The sequence below is a fragment of the Centroberyx gerrardi genome, chromosome 2 (genome assembly GCF_048128805.1).
Source record: "Centroberyx gerrardi isolate f3 chromosome 2, fCenGer3.hap1.cur.20231027, whole genome shotgun sequence".
In the NCBI taxonomy this organism is placed as follows: Eukaryota; Metazoa; Chordata; class Actinopteri; order Beryciformes; family Berycidae; genus Centroberyx; species Centroberyx gerrardi.
The window spans coordinates 11,644,836-11,662,188 of record NC_135998.1 but is presented as its reverse complement, the minus strand read 5'-3'; the positions used below and the strand labels follow the sequence as shown (position 1 = coordinate 11,662,188).

General features: G+C 41.5%; 1 protein-coding gene across 2 annotated transcripts in view; it reads left to right on the top strand.

Annotated features, from left to right (window-relative positions):
* The window catches only part of LOC139923813 (matrix metalloproteinase-17-like), a 101,107-nt gene extending 87,745 nt beyond the window's left edge, over nt 1-13,362 (top strand). Inside the window, exons 8-11 of one of the 2 annotated variants that reach the window (XR_013507115.1) lie at nt 363-515; nt 2,525-2,782; nt 11,453-12,363; nt 12,477-13,362. Coding sequence is in view for 1 of the 2 variants with exons in the window: in XM_071914681.2 (XP_071770782.2) it covers nt 363-515; nt 2,525-2,782; nt 11,453-11,778 (737 nt within the window). In the remaining variant the exon portion in view is untranslated. Of the gene's footprint in view, nt 1-362; nt 516-2,524; nt 2,783-11,452; nt 12,444-12,476 lie in introns of those variants that run through there. The other variant, XM_071914681.2, reaches the window with a different exon arrangement.
* Nucleotides 13,363-17,353: the final 3,991 nt, after the last annotated feature.

Here is a 17,353-nt window from a genome sequence, read left to right as displayed (position 1 = left end):
ACCCCTCCACTCTTAAGCACATACCCAGCAGCCACAGAAGCCATAACTTCTGTAATTTTCTCTTACACAGTTAGATTAAGTGAGACAAACGAAGCAAACAAAATTGCATTTTTAAATCAGAAATTCAAAAGAAAATAGAAATTTGACATTAGTACAACAAATTTAATCCATAACCTCTAATGAGATAACATTCCTAAAAACTATTGCATTTTGTACACAAACCATACTGCAAATAGTAAATGCCAAAAGAAAAAAAAAAAATTGTGTGTATGGTTGTTGCTATCATAGACTCCTAAAGGTCTTTGTGTAGGTGATCTGTTGAAGCTCCTATCTCCAACCTCTCCTGTTCCTCTCTGTCATAGGGAAATATTTCTGGCGACTGACTAGAGAAAAGCACCTGGTGTCTCTGCGTCCGGCTCAGATCCATCGGTTCTGGAGGGGCCTACCGGCCAACCTGGACAGTGTGGATGCTGTCTATGAGAGGCCTGGGGACCACAAAATAGTCTTTTTCAAAGGTATGCTGCAGAAAATCACATAATTAGAGTGAAATCACACCTACAGATTGTTTCCTTTGGTACGATCCAGGGGATATGAGTCATATCAGTCCAGACTGAGGTTTGCCCTCCGTTCATTTTTAATGCTAGACTTTCCAAGCATGAGTAACACCTGGTTTTCAGATGTCAACATCCGTCTCCTTATACCCATGAAACTACGTTTTGGGGTTGTTTGGTTCAGATTACGCTGTCACTCCTAACAAACCGACCCCCAGTTTGCTTGGAAGAGAACCAAGACCCACATTTTCAGGCAGTGTGCAGTAACACTGTCTCTGTTCAACCTTCAAGGAAAGCTGTGAATGTTAACATAATCAAATTAATCTAAGTTGCATGTGTAGCTGAATTTAATTCCTGACAACAGAATGTTTCATTTCCTCTGGCCATGATGTAGCTCAAATGGAAATTTAAATTGAAATTCACCTACTTAGATTAATTCACCTTATATTTGAGTGTCAGAACCTTAATGGTAAAGTATGGCTGAGAGCCAACATCATTATTTCTCAAATCCCTTTAGAAATTGATTCATTTTGAAAGTGAATTTACTTCAAAGGCTTTACTTTATAGTGTTGGAGGTAACTCTGTAACATGTTAGAGTACTCACACTTTTTTGTGGTAAAGAGTAACTTGAGGCGTTCGTTTTCAAACTTGCATTTTGGTGCTTTTATTTTCCTTACAAATGGTTGAATTTGTAGGTTAGTGCAAATTAAAAAGAAAACAAATGAAAGTGTTGTGCTACATGACCTTATTGAAAGCAGACTGCAGTAGGCTGCAGTTGACGTGCGGTCGAGGCTTATAGGCTACGACAATAAACTTCATGCTTTACTTTGAACTGATCAAAGAAAGAAAGAACATAACTGTAAGCTTATCTTTCACTATCATACTAAAGAGTTGAATTGAAAACGCTTGCCAGTGTGTTGTGAGCTCTATCTGCTGTTTATTTTGAGACCAGTCATGATCAGTTAAGGCTCTGTGATCTTACTAGTTTACCCTATATCAGTGGCACTCACAGAGAAGGAGGATTAAGTTAAAAAGCCTTTATTTCAAATCAGGGAATATCTAGGGCAATAAAAATACCAGGGCAATAAAAACACAGGGTAAAGTTGCAAAACAATACACATTACCAGACTGTTATATCTGTGTAGAATTAGTTATGACTATGCATATCCTTTGACCCCCCTATAGACATCCTGCCCACCCCCTTGCCTCCCCATTTTAAAAATATGTAAAACTACAACTGGTTCTTAAGGCAAAGGCTGGCCCTACTCCATATTTGATATTTGATATTCATATACTGTGAAGTGTTTCTATTTCATCTTTTGATATAATCTGTGAAATGGCTTTCTACAGAGAATGTTCTCTTTGACTGGGTGTCAGGCCAAATTCTGAATTATATGGCAGCCAAGCATTTGGGAACACTTCATTTAGATTGTCCAATGTTGATACTCAACTATCAGATGACAAAAGTAGTAGAAAGCGTCACTTGCCTATTTGGTGCATCGCCATAGACTATGTAACCCTAACACTGACCTTAGCCAAACCCTAACCCTAACTCCTAACAATTTCATTTCAACATTAACCCCAACCCTAACATTAACCCCAGCCCAGACATTAAGTATCTATAGACTACTTTTCATACAATCATGAGTATCACTTGAAACTCAGTATACACATTATAATCACTTTATAGGAAGTTGAGTATCACCTTTGGACTTTCCGAATAAAGTGTGGCCAACCATTTTTATTCTACTGTATTCATTTCAAAAATGGCAAAAGTTGATCCCTTGACCTGCCAATGTTTCAATATCTTTTCAAACAAATTGTTTCAAGTTCATATCTAGTCAGCTGTCTCATTGTGTTTTCAAAAATTCTGTCATGTGTCATTTATAAAATATTGGGTATATACAGTATATTCCAAACTGTTGAGTTGTTTTCCTCTCTTGACTGATATCTCCATGTCCCGCCCCCTTCAGGTCTAAAGTACTGGATATTTAAAGACAATAACGTAGAAGAGGGTTACCCCCGTCCAATCAGTGACTTCGGTCTGCCCATGGAGGGCGTGGACGCAGCCTTCGTCTGGCTGCACAACGACAAGACCTACTTCTTCAAGGACAGCCACTACTGGCGCTACGACGACCACCTGAGACGAATGGACCTGGGCTATCCTAAAGACACGACGCTGTGGAAGGGGCTGCCACCGCACCTGGATGACGCCATGAGGTGGTCTGATGGTGAGTTCATTATTTTCTGTCTTTCTTCTTCTTTACTTTTCTCTGTACTTCAGTTAACTGACAGATGGCTTGTAAGGATTGTTAGTAGTGAAAATGTTAAGATTGAGTGCGAGATGAAATCACTTACATATGAATCAGATAACTTTTTATGTACAGTACCCAAACAATGACAAAGTTGTTACAACCAAAATCTTAAACAGGGCCATCCCACACTGATCTGCACTCAAAACACAGAATCATGCACACATAAATGGATTCAGAGTCATACTTGATATGATAGAAGTGACCCAAATATTCACCAATGCAATACCTCTTTGTCTCTATTTATCTCTCTTTCTAACTCCTCTTTCTCTCTCGCTACCTGTTTTGCCCTTTTGCCCCCGTAGACTGCAGACTAGTCTGGTGAAATTCAACTGTGATCATTGCTCAGTCAGCCCTGTAATACTTTCCTCTGCTCTATCTACTGTCCTGCATCTTCAAGAAGTCACATCACAGTACCTCTGTTCACTCTACTGCTGTTGAGCCTTGATAAGCCCAATCACCCGTTTGCTCTCAGCTACTTTCCTCTAGCATCCAAACCAGCCATGCAGGTCCTTGTCCTAGCTAAACTGCACAAGAAATAGTTAGATCAGATCCTCCTTAGCGGTAAATGTCTTGACAACACTCTGTTATGATATTGAGGGTGAATTCACAAAAGGCCTGCAACGCCTTTGCGTTGAACAGAAAAAATGTGTGATTCACAAACCACCCACAGTTGGTGGAAAGCAAACTTAATTGCGCTGCCAAGGAAATAGCAACACAGTGTGCAGTTGATCTTCATGCATATTTAAATGAAGTTATCCATATGCATTTCAGCGCAAAAAGACCCCTTTCCATGCATATGAGGCTCATTACAGGGTGCGTCCAAATTCACAAAGATCATCAGTAATTGCCAATCGCAATTAGGGTGAAATTGTTGAGATCTTCCGAAAGCTGGCGGTAATGGAGGTTTAAAAGGGATGTGATGCGCACACTTTACAGTCACTATGGCAGCTGTGATTGTAGCCAGGCGAACATCCCAGTCGTGCTAGAGAAAAGATATTTTGAAGCAGAATATAATTGTTTCAGTTAACCGAGATGGAAACTATTCGTCGTCATAGGTTTGAAGGCAAAGTCATACAATTATTGACTTACTTGATGAGATCGAGGACAGGATTGAGCCTTCCACTCAAAGATCCCATGCAATATCTGCCATTGTTAAACTGCTGTCATCACTTCAGGTTCTTGCTTTTGGCTCCTTCCAGACACCTGTTGGCTGTGCAAGTCGTTGTCAGGGTGCATTTCTATGGCTTGGTCCAAAGACATTATTTATACGTTTGGACAGTGCAGGTTGCACAATTGAAGTGCAAAAAATGACACTATCAGTGGTCGCTATTCATTCTTTGTGAATTCACCTGTAATTATCTCATCTCTCTGATCTGGAACAGAGTCAGTAGTAGGGGCTGGATTGCCTTGAATTTCAAAGGGGTTCTTCAATAAATAGTAGCATCAGTGCAGCATTTTATAATGTGCAATAGTGTGGATCTCAAGATAAATATACACTAGCTATACACACACACACAGACAAAAACTCGAAACAAGTAGGCTCTTGGAAAATGCTATGTATACATACACAATGTAGCAGAATTTATCAATGACCTAGGTAAAGGAAACTGTGGTGAAAGAAAGAGGGCTTGTACACCAACAACTGTCTTCAGTTGTTGACCCCCTAGTCAAGCTGCTCAAGTTTGCAGATGACGCCACCTTAGTGGGCGTAATCAAAGACAAATGGGTCAGTCTACCGCAGAGAGGTTGCAAAACTGGCATCCTGGAGTGCCAACAACAACCATGACCTTAGCACTCGCAACACAGTGGAGAGAAGTGTTGAGAGTGCTAAGAATCCACTGACCGATCTCCCCCTAGTAATCAATGGCTCCCCTGTGAACTCAGTGGAGTCATTCAGATTCTTGGGGACCACCATCTGAAACACCCTAAAATGGGATAGAAGGATTAGGGTTAGGGATGGGATGAGAAGATCTCCAATCTAATCAAGAAGGCCCATCAGAGGCTGTTCTTCCTGCGTCAACCTCAGGACCCCCAGTGCTGAGTGCTTGTCACAATCAATCCTAGTCCAGTTCTACAGAGCCATCCTGACATCATCATCATACCCAGAGGGTAATCAGCTGCCAGCTGTTCTCCTCCAAAGACTTGAATGACACCAGAGCAAGGAAAGGGGAAAGAAGGCTGCTGCTGACATTTGTTTTACATACCACCCTCTGGTGGACAGCTACGGTACATCAGTACCCACACAATCCACCACAGCATCAGTTTCTCCAGAACAGTAATCATCCTCGCTCCCCACCCCACCTCACCCACCCAAGCACACTCTCACATGTACACACACACACACACGCACACACCAGCACACACACTACACACACACACACACCACCTTGCTAATATGCACATGGACACTGATATGAGCTGTTCAAGCTAGCAACATATTTTTATTTTGCACATCTGTTATGCATGTAATCTTTTGTTATTTATCAACCTAGCTGTACTTTCCACATCTTTGACTTTACCTCACCTGTCTTGTTGTTTTGCGTACCAATGCCTCTCAACATCTAGTTGGTCCTTTACCTCTGAATCTACTCATGATTATGATCCTCTGGAATACTGGACTACTGCACTACTGGACACTCATCAACCTCCTCATTCATTTTTTTGTTTTGTTTTTCATTGAAAGTACTTGTGCATCCCTTGTACCTGGTGAAAAAAGCAATTCTGATTCTGAATTCTCATTTTCCTATTGGTGACATTCCTTTGAAATTCAAAGGGCTGCTTTGACAAATAATAGTGGCAATGCGGCATTTTATACTATAGGTGTGGCTCTCAACAGAAACATGCACTAGCTGCTCACTCACAGCACACACACACACACACACACACACACACACACACACACAGCCAGAAACTCATACACACAAACAAATAAGCTCTTGGCAAAAACTATGTATACCTACACAAAGTAGCATAAATTATCAATCACCCAGGCAGAAGAAATTCTGGTGAAGGAAAGAGGGCAGGGGAGTATCTTTTGCTAAAAATAGGATTTCTGTAGTGTTCCTAGTGAAGAAAACCCCCAGCTGATGCCTCCAGTTTATCTATTGAACTTCCACATGCAGAATTGTCATTAGGATGAGCAAAAAATGATAATGTTTGGGAAATGCGGCCAGCTGGAAAAAGAAACATGTTGGGTGTAATAATTTTGGTTGCCTCGGTAGCTGCATCGGATGTGTGTGTGTGTGTCCATGTTTATCCATGTTTATTCTGTGTGCGTGTGTGTGTGTGTGTGTGTGGGTTTGTTTGCTTGATTCACATGATTTCTCTGGCATAATGTGTCAGTGCACTAGCCATCTCTGAAACCCACAAAATGTAGAGTTGAGGTTGTCATAAAATGTTATTGTGATTCATGAAACATTTCCACACATCACTAAAAGCTGATAATACTTGAAGCCTACATTCAACAGACCACACATGTGGAAAATAACACAGACACAAACAGTAATACCTGCTGCGGGATGGCCTGGTGGTGTGAGATCCCATATTTTAACTGGAAGTTCACAGGTTTTATCCCCACAGCAGCCATTAGTGTCTCCCCCAAAAGCAGCCAAAAGTGCACAGCAAGTATAAATAGTAACATTCTAATTGCATTGTGTTTAACAGATTGTTCTTATGGCTTCCTGACCTAGCTGGCCTATCCATGTATAAATAAATCACAGGTTTTATCCAAACATAGTAATTTCATGTTGGTGTGTACTTGGTGACTGAGGTACTTACTCATCTAATGCCACTGGTAGCGCATGAAAAGTTTTTCATTGTGGCAGCAAAGGCTCTGCCTTCTGTCCAATGTATTAAACTGGTTCTGATCTATGATCATAGGCTGTGAAATTCAAAACACAAAGTCTGAAATGAACTGTCAGAGCCAGATGGACAACATGCCTACGCTACTAATGTTCTGCTGACTGCCACAAATTGGCTCATACTTTTTATGGCATATGGTCGACCACTTTCCTGATCTGGCAATTTTTTATTTTTTTTATTGGGCTGTTGAAACATTGACCGATCAATCCACAGTGTGCAGTGGACTCTCTAAATTTAATGAATTTGTCAAAGAGGATTGAACTGGGATGTTTTAATAGAGGTATGCACCATAAACAAAACAGGAAGCTTGTCCACTTCTCCGACTCAGTGGTCTGAGTCAACATGATCTTACCAACTGCAATAAAGGTTAAATGGATCAATGACTGTTTGTTCAGGAAAATGGGCAAACATTAATTCTAAAGGTCAAAACTGGGTTGTACATTTATCTGTTATATGATGGCTCTCATGGTCACTATGGAGGCTTTTATAGTGACAACTGGCAGGACAAGAACAGTAGAACAGGTAAGAACAGTCTAACACATTTGGTAGACACATACAGTATATTCAGATTGCTTTGCTATAGCCACCATGTACACACGTTGCCCACTAGGGCTGGGTAGCAATGTTTGGTAGTTTATTTTAGTAAAGTTTATTGCACATATTAAGAAAAAAAAAAAAAACGTAAACATGAGCTGAAAACAACAACTAAAGCTGAGTATTTTACTGACCAAATCACATCAGCACTACCAAGTAACAGAAAATGCTAAAATGTTTGGTGCCAACTTTTGGAATTTTAATGTTCAAAGAAATAAATAATTGCTTTTGTCACAGCCGATCACTGTCAGCATTAAAAGCTTCACTTGTGAATGGTGGGTGGGTCAAACATGGTTTTGCAACGGTAAAACCAGTCATTCTTTTAACTGTATGTGCCACTTCTTTTGATTGTTAACAATGCAGAAAAATCTGCAAACTTCTTTTAAGTTATAGAGAGCCAAAGATTAACTAAGCCAGGGAACCACTTTGACAGTAGGCGTTTAACTTTCTAAGAATCTATATATTCTATCTATCTTCTATCTATTAGCTTTGATTAAAAAAAAAACAGACAGATACTAAAAGATGGCCCATCTAAAAGTATCAGTAAACATAGACTCCCACTAACCCCAGTCAGCCATACCTCGTTAAAATCGAGTGTCCATGCTTTACCACAATGAAACATCTAACAATGGAAAGGTCACTGTTTTGGCAAACAACCACACAGTTCTATGTTCCAGAACAGTGTAGCTGGCATGAATAAATAAAAGCATCAATAAATAGCAGTTGCTTAATCTCTAAAATGTCTCATAATGAGATTCTTAAAGTTTGAAAGGGTGCCTAGCCCCATTTGACTTCAATTACAAAAAATACGGAAAACTAAAATGGGTTATATTACATTGTAGACACAATTTTGGTGAATGTCTTCATGTAAAAATGCTGTTATTCATTTGTTTACTGGAGTACCCAACTCAGTGAAATTGTTTTGGCAGTAGAAATTGGCATGGAAAGCCCGAGGTGATATCCAGACAGTGTGTTGCAACAATTTGAACAACATTTCAAATCACCAATAAAATTGAAATAATAAAAGCATTTCGTTTTTATTATTCAATAAAAAAATACAGAAACATTTTGCTTCTGAAAGCCTCCCTGTGCATTTGCACAGCATCTGAGGAAAACATGAATGTTCTTGCAAAAAAAGCAAATGGTCTGTTTGTATGTGTGTGTGTGTGTGTGTGTGTGTGTGTGTGTGTGTGTCCCTTCTTATCTCTCCCCCTGACTCTCCCTTCATCCCCCCCTTTAAACCTATCCCTTCTCCTAACTTCCCCCCTCCCTCCTTACTCTCCCTAATCCACCAAACAGGATTAGTTTTAGAGGAGGAAGTGGGGTAATGTAATCATTACCGGAGCTTGTCTGTAATTTTAGTCCTGTCCGAATCTGCCATGTCAGTAATCTTTATGGACTACATGCGCCCATGCCAGTAAAATTTCCGGTCTCTCTAAAATGCCCAGTTGACATCCCTGAGATTGTTGGCAAACTTTGGGAAGCATATATTGCTTCCCAAAATGTGTGGTTTTACACCGCTCTCAAATTGCACTTGAATTTGAAGCGGTGTTCAAACCAAACTGCAATCAGACCCAAGTCTCAACTCTGGTCCAGTTATGACTTTTATATGGTATTGCAGCCATGCTGTAGTATTATTATTTGTCATTGTTTAATTGCAGAAGTTATGCATGACGCAACGGACATTTTTGGTGAAATGACAACCTGTAAATGGAGCACACACTCCCATCTCTCATCTTTGGAGACTGATTACAAAGATTTTTTATCTTGTGCAAACTGTCCAATAACATTACAGATGTCCTGTGTTAACAATTACTTAACGCACATTTGTCCTGAAAACTAATCCTGTCTGAACGGGGCTTTTCTCTTCCTCTCTCCCTCGCTGACTCGCTCTCTGTCTTGAGGACCCAATTCAGAACTTGACTTGAGCACTGTGCAGGACATGGGAGGATAATGGGATACAAATTGTTGAGTCACAAAAATATGAAGGAATGATGAATATGAATTAGACTGCTGTTTATTGGATTCTGAAATATTGGAATGGTATTTAAAGCAATTAACGCTAAGCTTTCACAGCATTCACACCAAGCATGTTTTGAGCTGTCTACTCCTTTAGTTTGGTCAGAGAGCGCCTGAAAATGCTGGTCTTGGCCCTCTTCCAAGCACATTGCCTTGTGATTTGTTTGGAGTGAGAAGATAATTGTACCAGCTACAGGAAACAACCCCAAAACGCAGGGATTTCTGGGCATAGGGAGATGGATGTTGACATCTGATAGCCATCCATTACGCACGCTTGGACAGCCTGCATGACAAAATGCAACCAAAAGGGCAAACCGCAATCAGGACTGATGCTTATATTCAGCTATTTCTTCATGTAGTCTTACCTGGTATGAACCGCAGAGATGGTAAATTACAGCAAAGAGATAGGAAATTGATTTATTTTGAAGAGTGGCTCGTCGGTAAGTTGAGTTGAAAGCAGTTGTCATTAAACTCATCTCTTGATATAAAACGTATTTTTGATATAAAACAATTATCCCTGTGGTTCCTTATAGGAAAAAATGCAGAATAGCCTAAATCATTTCAGAGTTTGCAAAGTATATTTTATCATGTTTTTATCCTACTAATGCTTCATGGACATGTTACCAATTCCGTAATTAAAGGCAATGGCTCAGCCAAAAGACATGAATGGCCTGATTTTCCACCATACCAATAAGAATGACAAAGAAGCCAAATTTTTGCATAAACCCATGTGCCACCCTCAGTGTGCACACTGAATAGGCCAAGTCTGAATAGGTGCATCTCCATTCATATAAGACCATGCCATTTGGTGGATGCTTTTCTCCAAATCTTCATGCCATATATGTTTGCCATGCATGCTTACATTTTTGGCATGGGAAGTGACTACAAAGTCATTGTTAGTGATCACCTTCAACATATGATGAAGCAACACTGTCCTTTCTATCGGCAACAGAGCAACAATTAAGAAAAATAGAATGTCTCCTTGAATAAAGACTTGAAGATGAAAACTGTATAATCCATACCAGAATGCATTGGATCTATGCCAAGGTGCATTGTTGCGGCAGCTTTTAACAAGGCCAACACCCTGTTAAGGCACTTTTATTGATGTTTCAGTTGGCTGTATATATTAGGCGTTGGGTGATGATAAAATAGTTTTTAGATGTTCAAAATGGCTCAAAAAGCAGCTAATTAGCAGGAGTTACTCGGTCCTGAAATTGCAGGCCGCTCTCAGTGGGAACCGGGATGATCCTGTCTCCCCTGCAGCATCTCCCAGCTGGATGTGTGGAAGCTGTTTTCCCTGTCAGGTGTTTAGAGGTCTGATGTTCTGTCTTCTGAGCCTTTGCCAGCTTCAGAGGTCCTGCTCCAAGCTCTTTGATGTGTGTGTGAGAACAGGCCAGACGCAAAAGAAGGGACAGCCCGAACAAAACCCCCAAGTCTATGCAAAGACACTGAGAAATACATGCACACACGCGTCGTACACATGAATACACACACACGCATATACACAGACCTTTGCGCCTGGGAACTGGAGCCACATCAAAGCCTTTATCTTGTCTGTAGGCCGCTTCCACCAGCTCAGGATGAAGAGAGAACGGTGAGATGCAGAGAGAGGATGAGAGAAAAGAGACATAAAGACGATATGGTGACATCTCAGGATGAACAGCGAGAGAGAAGAGAGTGTTAGGGAAAGGGAGAAGCCATGGAGAAACCTCAGGATTAAGAGATAGAAGAGAGAGATGGTAAGAGGGAGAGAGAGAGATGATATGGTAAGAGCAATGGAGAGGGCTGGTTAAGATACTGGAGGTACATGAAGGGGCAAAAGAAGAATAATGTTAATACAAGTCATCTTTCTCAATACTCTTACTGATATACTTATATAAGCTGTTTTAATGCTTAAAATGTGTATTCTTTTGTGCACTTTTGTCTGCCATGAGGGCAATTCTCCAATTTGTGTGAACAAAAAAGTTCAGTACTCTACTATATTGTATTCCATTCTATTCTATGATGTTCTCTTATGTTCTACTCTGCAGTATTTCACTCTGTGTGTCTCTCAACACACACACTAATACCAGCCCTCTCCCTCTTCCCTCTGTCTTCCCTCTCCTGGTGAAGGCTCCTCCTATTTCTTCAAGGGGAAGGAGTATTGGCGTGTGCCGGGCAGCGATATGGAGGTGGAGGCCGGATTCCCCCGGCTCATCGCTAAGGACTGGCTGCTGTGCACCGAGATGCAGTCGGACTCTCCGAGCACGGACGGCAAAAACACTGAGACGAGGGTCAACGGGCAGCATCACCCGGACCACGCGGAGAACGGCTACGAGGTTTGTTCCTGCACCTCTGACACGGCCTCGCCTCTGGGTGCCCGCCCCTCCCCCTCTCCCCTCTGGCTGCTGCCGCCTCTCTGGACGCTCTCGCTGGCCCTCAGCTCCGAACCGCTATGATGCCAAAGCAGGGGAGAAAGGTCGTGATCTGAATCAGGAAGTACGACAGCCAATCGACTGAGAGCGGGAGAGACTGAACAACAAACTCATCGGTGGAGGGCCAGAGGCCGCTCGGTCAAAACAACAACTGGAAGATTTTGTTCTTATACTTATAAATATCACTTGGTATCTTTTTGCTATCGTTTTGCTGTTATTTATTTCCCATGCCATTTGGTGGACACTGTCATCTGAAGCGCCTTCCAGTATGGGGAGTGCATACCGTTATAGTATGGGTGTCCCTATGGCATCAAACCCCTTACAAAGACAATGTGAGTACCATGCTTGACTAATTGAGTTACACAGGACCACAAGTTCCATTTCTGTTTCCTTTTGAAAGGTCAAAATGCCTCATCTCTCTGTGAAGAAATGGGACTGATTGGAGATATGTTGACATGAAATGGAAGGGTGTTCCAAGAGCATAAACAGTGATTCTTTTCTTCATGTACAACAAGTTTACAGCAACAATGTCTGGCTGACATTCAGTAGACAGGTGAATGGCATCCTGGGATGTATCCTGTAATGAATGACACCCAGTGATGCAGACTGGTAGGCAGTTAGATAGATAAATGGCATTCTCTATTGTAGACAGATAAACGGGTGAATGGCATCCAGGGATGTATACAGGTAGGCAGGTGAAAGGGATGCTGGGATATAGACAGGTAGGCAGGTGAATGGGATGTTGGGATATAGACAGGTAGGCAGGTGAATGGCATCCTGTAATGTATCCTGTAATGAATGACATCCAGGGATGTAGACAGGTAGGCAGGTGAATGGCATGCTGGGAGGTACACAGGTAGTTAATGATGATCAAAGAAGCCACACACACACACACACACATGCCCGCTCCATGTTTAGTATACAGTCTAAACCAGCTGGACTAAAATGCTTCTGTCATGTGACGGACAGTTTTCTCATGTAAACCTCACAATACGAGGGCTATAAGATGGATGGATGAACAGACGGATGGATGAACAGACGGATGGATGAACAGACGGATGGATGAACAGACGGATGGACTCTCTCTTGCTTTCGTCCCTCAACTGCACTCCTGAGCTCTCTGAGGAACTTCTGCTCCTGTATCTGCGCGGGTTCATCCTGTTCACCTCTGGTACAGACGCATTCCCTGCCCTTATCACAGGCAGTAATGGATAATATTGATTTTGTTGTATTTTTGTAATAAACACAGATGGATTTTGATGATTGTGGGTTCCAGAGGATTGGGATTGTTGTTTATTTCACATTGCTTTGGTCGGATCGTAGAGATCGTAGAGCCCTTCCCTCACCACTGGACAAGATGAGCAGACAAACGACGGATGGATGATGGACTGCAGGAGAAGACCAGGTCATCAGATGTCTTATAGACCTCAATACATGGCAACTGGATTTATTCTTGCTGTTAAGATACAGTATATTTACCTACAGTATAAATATAGACTCAGATATATTTCAGTCGATTTCAGTTCCACGACTATTGCAAAACCAACTGAACTGTGTACATTTCAAGCTGTGTTTTCTAATGTGAAATATTTTTGTAGAAAAATAAAGAACCAGAATCACTTTAACGGCCATGAATTTGTATCGATGACACCGGAGCAGAGACAGGTTAACAGTACTCCTGACAAGCCTGACACACACTGACGAGGAGGCAGTGAGTGTGAGTGCTGGGTGTGTAATTATTTAGTGTCACTGAAAGGAAGCCCAGGCTTGAAGACAGATGAAGGTAACATAACAGCGTACACACACCAACTGGGAACTACTTTCTTCTCTCTCATGTTCCCAAGCATGTTTTCTCTTGTACTGGTCACTCATGTTCCGTCACAAATGAAAACCCAACCTTGCCAATCACACTATACTCCCACTCCTAGTCTGCTTCATGAGCAGATTTCTTGGCGGAGGATTATAAACCCATATTTCTTTTGGAGAGAAGTAATGTCACCTGATCTAAAAATATTCAACAGCACTGCTAGATACTGCCAACTCAAGGATCAAAGATATCAGTGTGTGGCCAGTGTGTAGATACTGAGTGTGCGCACAAACACACACACACACACACACACACACATACTGCATATCACAACAAATTTATGTCACGGTCACAAGCTTCACCCTCACTTATAGATTAATTAAATTACCACAGACACAACAAATAAATGTGTGTGTGTGTGTGTATGTGTGTGTTTGTTTATTGTACCCAAAGGCTGCAGATGAACCCCACCAAAATATACAGACACAAAAACATCATTCTGTTTTGAGGTAAAGTGAAGTTCAAAAAGCCTTGTTTCTGCTGTGGTGACCCTGCTGCTCTGCCTGTTGGTTCCCTGTTTGTTGTTTTCTATTTTTCATATTTTCTATTCTGCATCCCCGCAACACACACACACACACACACACACACACACACATACACACACTTGTGCCATTCTGTTTTCTTGTTTTGGGCTGTAGCTTTGTTTCTACATTTCAATTATGTTTTGTTTTTTTAAATTCTGTTAATTTATTATCATCTTAGTTTAAAATAAATTTGTTGTTATTCCTCACGCATCTACCTTCCGTCACGCCTTGTGGACTGGGGTGTGACACCACTAAGAGCAGCAATTTTTCTTCCCTCCTCATGACACACTCCAGTGGTATTAATTAACTGCTGTGCCACCAGGAGAGCACCTGCTCCCGGGGGCGAATGCAGCAGGACGGGTCACTTCCCAGCAGTTCATCCTGTTTTGTGTGGCCAGCGATTATAAAACAGACTGGATTGGAGGAATTAAGTTTCCCTGTGTGTATGTAAGTGCTTGATTAAGGATGTTTAATGAGGATGCTGTCAAACTGTGACTTTATTCGAGCGGTTACATTGAAAGTTATTGCATTTTCAAAAATCCATTATTTTTTATCATCAGCTGTAATTAATACATCACAACCTGACTTGATCTTGATTGGCAGCAGTGCCGGCGCGTGGGCGGGGCAGACGGCAATTGCCCAGGGCGCCACGCCAATAGGGGCGCCAAATTTGTCCATTTGTCTTAATTTGATTGTTACTAGGGTGACACTGGGTGACACAGCATAAATACATGTATCGCGATCTACAAAGAAAGAAAAAACAGAAATAAACCTACTATACTTTTCGAAGATTCTACTCCTTGTTTTACTGAGACTGAGTTACAGCAACAGAGTTCTACTCCCAGTCTATCTCCCGACAAGCAGCTTTGAGTAGCTTTAAGTCTCTTTCAGTAAAGTAATAATAAATATTGCACTACATGAGTTGATTTAAGTGACATGAGACACAACTGGGGAGGATTTACTAAATTGTTTTGAATGTAGCGTAATGTATTAACCAATCAAGGGCGATGTGTGTGTGCTTCGGGTGAAGGTAAGATGCCTTTGCAGTTTATTTTCATGACTTTTTGTTGAGCTGTGCTTTTTACATATTTACTGTGTTGTTTTTCTTGGTTGAAGGTTGCGTATTTAGCAATTGGCAATGTGTGATGATGGTTAACGGGACATGCACGTTGCGCATTTGGCATTGCGAAGAGGGACATGTAGTTTTTGGCATTGCGTAATGGTGACAGCATATGGCAATTTGGCAACAAAATACATGTCAGGAGGAACGAAGTAAAGTGCACATTTTCATAGTAGATGATCCTATTTAGCATGGTAACGTTGTGTGTGTGTGAGAGAGAGAGAGAGAGAGAGAGAGAGAGAGAGAGAGAGAGAGAGAGAGAGAGAGAGAGAGAGAGAGAGAGAGAGAGAGAGAGAGAGAGAGAGAGAGAGAGAGAGAGAGAGAGAGAGAGAGAGAGAGAGAGAGAGAGAGAGAGAGAGAGAGAGAGAGAGCGCGAGAGAGAGAGAGAGAGAGTGTGGCAATAACAATGGGCATCATATTATTATTAGTTTTTGAGTTTGTACACCCCGCCGCCGCCATATAACATTGAGTTGGCAACCCTACGTCAAATAGTAGATAAAACGTGAGAACGTGTGGATGGGCGGCATTTATAGTTTTGCCCCGGGCGCCTGATTGGCACGCGCCGGCACTGATTGGCAGTCTTTCCAGTCAGCCAGGTTTGCATCATTAGAACCAGCTGAGCTTGTCTTGTCTGTCTCCTGAGGCCCCAAATTGTGGCTGCTTTATTTTCTGAGGACTTGAAAACAAATGCTTATCATTATGCTTCTCCTGGGACATCGTACGTTTGATAACTTCATGAGAAATGAATGAGACCATTAATCATTACATTATGTGATGGAACCACGGATGAAACCACAGATTGCTCTGATGTGATGAGGTTTGGGGTTGAGGAGGAGGTCATGTACACAGAAAGATGAGCAGACGGACGGAAAAAAAATGAAAGGCGCACAGACATAATCACAAAACACATTTGAACTGCAATCTTACATCTGTGGTTAAAGTAAATAACAGTAAGTAAACAAAAGAATCCACCGACGAGAGAGGAAATAGTTCGGAAATGGGTGTTATGATGATTTTAAATAGCTTATTACTCCCTTCAAAAAGCCCAGCAGAGATAGAGGTCTGTGATAAGAGGTCAGTGTAAATCACAAAGGTCCTGTTGTTCAGACGGATGCCAAAAATTCACAAAATTTGCAAACTTTTGAGTACCACAGTAAGTTGAAACAGGCAAGTGTGATGTCAATCAATTCTGCTCATGGACTTGAGTCCTCTGCTAAACCAAACTGTGTGTGCTTGGGTGTGTGTGTGTCCACCTTGTAGTGGTGAAAAAGCGATGCTGTCAAGAGCAAAGCCCTGCTCCTGCTCACCCTCGGCAGTAAGGTTATGGGGAGGTTCCACAGAAAGAGCAATCCAAGCTCGCACCGGGGAGAGGCATTTGGCAGTCTCGTCAAACTGGTTCTGGCAGCTCTCCGCAGTCATACTCCGCGAAAGGTCACTTTGAATTCAACTCTTGCCCGCAGAACCCAGGGGATGAGGCCAAGAGAGTGGAGGAAGGTACTGTGCACCCCTTCCTTTCCAACCTTCACATCCTACACTGATGGGATGAAGTGGCGGGGCAAGTCTTAAGGAGCCTTTTGCTTGAGTCATACACAGAAGATGCGTGGACACAGTAGTGCAAACTGGGGCACGGTCATGTCTTAACAGTAACCACAGCTACAATAAACCTGTCTGAAAATACACTACCAGTCAAAAGTTAGGACATTTTTCTGTATTTTTACTATTTTCCACATTTTAGAATACTAGTAAAGACATCAAAACTATGAAATAACACTGATGGAATTATGCAGTGACCAAAAAAGTGTTAAATCAAAACTATCTTATATTTTACATTCTTTAAAGTAGCCGCCCCTTTGCCTTGATGGAAAGGCAAAGGCTTTGGAAAGAAATTCATACACAGGCATCAGCTTCACTATTTATATTTGTCTAAAAAACAAATTTCAAGCATTTAAGCATAAGCCTTTAGAGCAAAATAGCTTCAACATAATGAAAAACATAGTACATTCAATTACTTTTGATTGGTAGTGTATATTAAGTGTTTTGTTTCGTTTTTCAAAATTTCGTTGCCTGGAAACCAATGTCAGTAACTTC